This window comes from Camelina sativa, chromosome 11 (genome assembly GCF_000633955.1).
Source record: "Camelina sativa cultivar DH55 chromosome 11, Cs, whole genome shotgun sequence".
Taxonomy (NCBI): domain Eukaryota; kingdom Viridiplantae; phylum Streptophyta; class Magnoliopsida; order Brassicales; family Brassicaceae; genus Camelina; species Camelina sativa.
Window position 1 is genome coordinate 935,272 of NC_025695.1, and position 4,438 is coordinate 939,709.

At 35.8% G+C, this 4,438-nt stretch overlaps 1 protein-coding gene across 1 annotated transcript; it reads left to right on the plus strand.

Moving 5' to 3' along the window:
- LOC104720912 (ABC transporter D family member 1) lies at nucleotides 1,053-4,314 on the plus strand. The gene is made up of 8 exons (XM_010438807.2): nucleotides 1,053-1,417; nucleotides 1,786-1,930; nucleotides 2,056-2,341; nucleotides 2,523-2,747; nucleotides 2,894-3,091; nucleotides 3,208-3,662; nucleotides 3,991-4,126; nucleotides 4,205-4,314. Exons 2-8 carry the CDS (start codon nucleotides 1,869-1,871, stop codon nucleotides 4,292-4,294), a joined length of 1,452 nt encoding a protein of 483 aa, XP_010437109.1. The 5' UTR covers nucleotides 1,053-1,417; nucleotides 1,786-1,868; the 3' UTR covers nucleotides 4,295-4,314.

Below are 4,438 nucleotides of genomic sequence, written 5' to 3' on the forward strand. Positions count from 1 at the left end.
TTGTGTGCTTCAATCATGCGGTGTACAATTTGCAACTTTTACCCACTTCCCACAAAATTCATTTCTTGTTTTCTTATCATAAAATCTGTCTTCAAATTAATCAAACAAACTTTATTACAACCATTTTATTTCACAAATTTGATAATTCGTGCAAATTTCAGATGTCCTTCTATATTTATTATCAATGAATTTCAATTATTTTTTTCCAAACATGAAATAAGGAATCGGGATTTTCTTCTTAATATAATTAATCATATACTATATAAGTTTTAACACCCAAAATCAACAATTTCCCATAATTAGAAAGGACAAACTTACCAATGTAAAGGATAGCCGTGTAGGTCCATAGGATTCGACAGCTCTATCCACATTGTTAGTCATTTAGAATTTGATATTTAAGTTATACTTAGAGGATGTTATTGGATTCTAATTTATAAAGAATAAGTAAATTTTTTTTCTAGTATTTTTTTTTATAGTTTTGTTGATTAGTTTTCTCAAATCTTGTAAAATAATCCAAACAATTTCTATATTTTTGTGATATTTTCCATGACTTTATTTTGTAAAAAAAGTATGTAAAATCATGAACCAATAACATAATAATTGAATTTATTAACAATTCTAGATTCTTTTGTTTTAATTGAATAACACAAAACTTTTATTGGCTTTATAAAAATCTGAATCTAATAACCCAAATTTATTAAGATTCAAAAGTCACTTTTTACAAATCACAAACTAATAACACTAAACTTTAACAAAATTTTGATCTAAAACAACATATTTTACATAACATTTAAAATCTTTAAAATTCTATTAAAATCTCAAATCAATAACCCTATTTATACTTTTTTTTTTCTGAATACATATTTTTGCTTCGAATAAAAGTTTTAAATGAGAATGAGAAATTGTGTGGCTGGCTAGAAGAATTAAGTTTGTAACGAAAATCAAATATTTCTATATAAAAAAAAAACCAAAAAATTAAAAATTAAAAAAAGTGGCACGAGTTAAGTCATCTTCGCACGTGTAAAATCAGCGTCATCATCTTCTCCTCTTCCCAAGTTTCGGCTCTCTCGCTCTATCTATCTATCTATCTATCTATCTATCTATCATCTCTCGATTTGGGGGAAGTAGTTCCGTTACGGTGGACACCAGTAGTACGTTCTCGTCGCCGTTGGTGAACGGAGTCGGAATTAACTCTCTCTCTCTCTCCCTTTCGGGTGTTGTTGAGATTCACATGGTGGTGTTGATTTTGAGCTAGTGGCTGTTGTTGTTACGCTTTCCGATTTTTTTCCAGTTTTTCTTCTTTCTTGAATTTTGCAAAGTTACGAAGGAGAGAGAGAGAGAGATCGATTTAGCTTCGATTTCTTTTATATACTCCGTGGAGATATTCGAATTTGGTTGAATCTTCTCTCATGCTGAGGTAATAAAATTAGTCTTCAGCTTTTTATTTTAATTTGTATATATAATCATTGATCTCGATCGATCGTTACTTGTTTTTGTTTTGAATTTTTTCTTCAGCTTATTTGAAATTATCTGAGGATGAAGAATCTTTGTTTTTGTTTTGTGGTTCGATAGAAATATCTGGGAATGATTCGCGAATCCATATTTTTTTTTTTTTGGTCTTTGTTTGGGATTTCTAGTTACGCGTGTTTGTTTACTAGTACTATTCTATACATGATTCATTCTTCTTCTTGATCCTTGGTTTTGGCTATACTGTTCCGAATGTGTGAAAATCTAACTTTGGGCGTAATTAACATTCATAACATTGGAGTTTGGTATCATTTTCAGGTGTTTTGTACACTTGTTATCAAGAAGAACCCAGTTTTGGTTCTGATCATCGTTGTTGGTTGGATACAAATTCACTTTCAGCCATGCCTTCACTCCAACTATTGCAGTTAACTGAGCGCGGTCGGGGTCTTGTAGCGTCAAGACGGTAATTGGTTTTCTCTGCTCTTTATTTGTCTTTTAACTTCTTCTTCTTCTTCTTCTTCTTCTTCTTCGTCTGCATATCATTTCATTTGTTTCTTCTCTTGTCCTGTGTTGTCGAAAATTCTGTAGGAAATCTATACTGCTTGCGGCTGGGATTGTTGCTGCTGGTGGAGCTGCTGTTTACCTGAAATCAAGGGTCAGCTCTCGAAAGCCTGATTCTTCGCGTCATTGTAATGGTCAGAGTGATGATGATGAGGCATTGGAAAAGCTGACAGGGAATGATAAAAATGCAAAGATAACCACGAAAAAGAAGAAAGTGGGAGGATTAAAGTCTCTTCAGGTTCTGACTGCTATTCTTCTGTCTCAGATGGGAAAAATGGGTGCCAGGGACCTTTTGGCACTAGTTGCCACAGTGGTACGCCTTTCCTTTTAATAGGCATTGTAACTTTATGCTTTTGTTTTTATGTTTTTGATCTCGTGCTGTTGCAAACTCCTGTAGATAGATATCCATGGGAACGCCCCAACTGCGAACGGTTTCTTCGTGTTATGGAAATCTAGCTCCTCATTTCTAAATCTGTTTATTTTACATATTGCAGGTTTTCAGAACTGCTTTAAGCAATAGATTGGCGAAAGTACAAGGTTTCCTTTTCCGTGCTGCTTTCTTAAGGCGTGCGCCACTGTTTCTACGTCTTATCTCCGAGAATATTATGTTGTGTTTCATGCTATCGACGATGCACTCTACTTCAAAGTACATAACTGGGGCCTTGAGTTTGCGATTCAGAAAAATATTGACGAAGCTAATTCATTCACATTATTTTGAGGTAGCCGCTGTCTTCTGTTCTGAATTGTGGCAAATCAATTATTTACCATTTCTATATGCGAGTATTTTTGTGACTAGTGTGCATATTGAGTATACTTCACACTTCTGGCCGGGTAACACATTAACTATCCTTTATTATTATTTCAGAATATGGTGTATTACAAAATATCACATGTGGATGGTCGGATTACGCACCCGGAGCAACGGATTGCCAGCGATGTACCAAGATTCTCCTCAGAGTTGAGCGAACTTATACAGGATGATTTGACGGCGGTTACTGATGGAATTGTGTATGCATGGCGCCTGTGTTCATATGCTAGTCCAAAATACATCTTCTGGATATTGGTGAGTCGTGTTTAATCTTCTATCTTTGCAAGATTGAGCTTATGCTGGGCCGTTTATGCTTGCTTTGCCTTGTGTCCGTTCACAGTACAGTTCTTTCCATCTGCTATTTTTTGTAGGCCTATGTACTGGGTGCCGGGACGGCAATAAGGAACTTTTCTCCTTCTTTTGGGAAATTGATGTCCAAAGAACAGCAGTTGGAAGGGGAGTACCGGAAACTTCATTCACGCTTAAGGACTCATTCGGAAAGCATAGCATTCTATGGTGGGGAATCCAGGGAAGAATCGCATATACAACAAAAGTTCAAGACTCTTGTTAGCCATATGAGTCATGTGCTTCATGATCACTGGTGGTTTGGCATGATCCAAGATTTCCTGCTGAAGTATCTTGGTGCTACAGTTGCAGTTATTCTGATTATCGAACCATTCTTCTCTGGGCATCTAAGACCTGACGACTCGACCCTAGGAAGAGCTGAGATGCTAAGCAATATAAGATATCACACCAGTGTCATTATATCTCTCTTTCAGGCGCTAGGAACACTTTCTATAAGCTCCAGACGGCTCAACCGACTCAGGTAATGCTTTATGTTGGATCTCACGCCAGACACTTAAAGGGTAGACATTATGTAGTTGTACTCTGAAAATCTGTAGACGTATGCTTTTATTTGCTTTCTAAGAAGAATTTACCATAAGCATGAGAATACAGTTCAGTTGGTGGTCCCTGAAGAAAAATGGCACTGGGTGAAGAAATATTCTGATTCAAGAAACATTTTTTCTGGGCTAATAATTTTGCACTATTTGTGAAATCATGTGGGAGAGATATGACTAATTAGACTAAATTTTACACCTATAAGTCATGGTGGCTATACTTTCTAATTATTGAAATGTTGTTGTTTCCTACAGTGGTTATGCTGACCGAATCCATGAGTTGATGGCTGTCTCGAGAGAACTCAGTGGTGATGAGAAATCCTCTTTCCAGAGAAATAGAAGCAGAAATTACCTAAGTGAAGCTAACTATGTTGAGTTTTCCGGTGTCAAGGTAGTTGGAACACAGATTTATGTTACTGTAATTTTTTTCCATAATGTTGTGTTCTTAAAGTTACTAAACACACTTCAGGTTGTTACTCCAACGGGAAATGTTTTGGTGGAGGATCTCACCCTTCGAGTTGAGCAAGGGTCTAATCTTCTGATTACAGGTAACTCATAGTATGAGTGTATGACTATCAATTTCCCTTTCGATTACTTTTTCTTTAACAGTAACAATGACTATCTTTCGCGCTTTCTTCATCATCTAGAAATATCTCAGCCACTGAAGCAAAAATGATAGATAGAGTAGCATATCTGCTGCTAT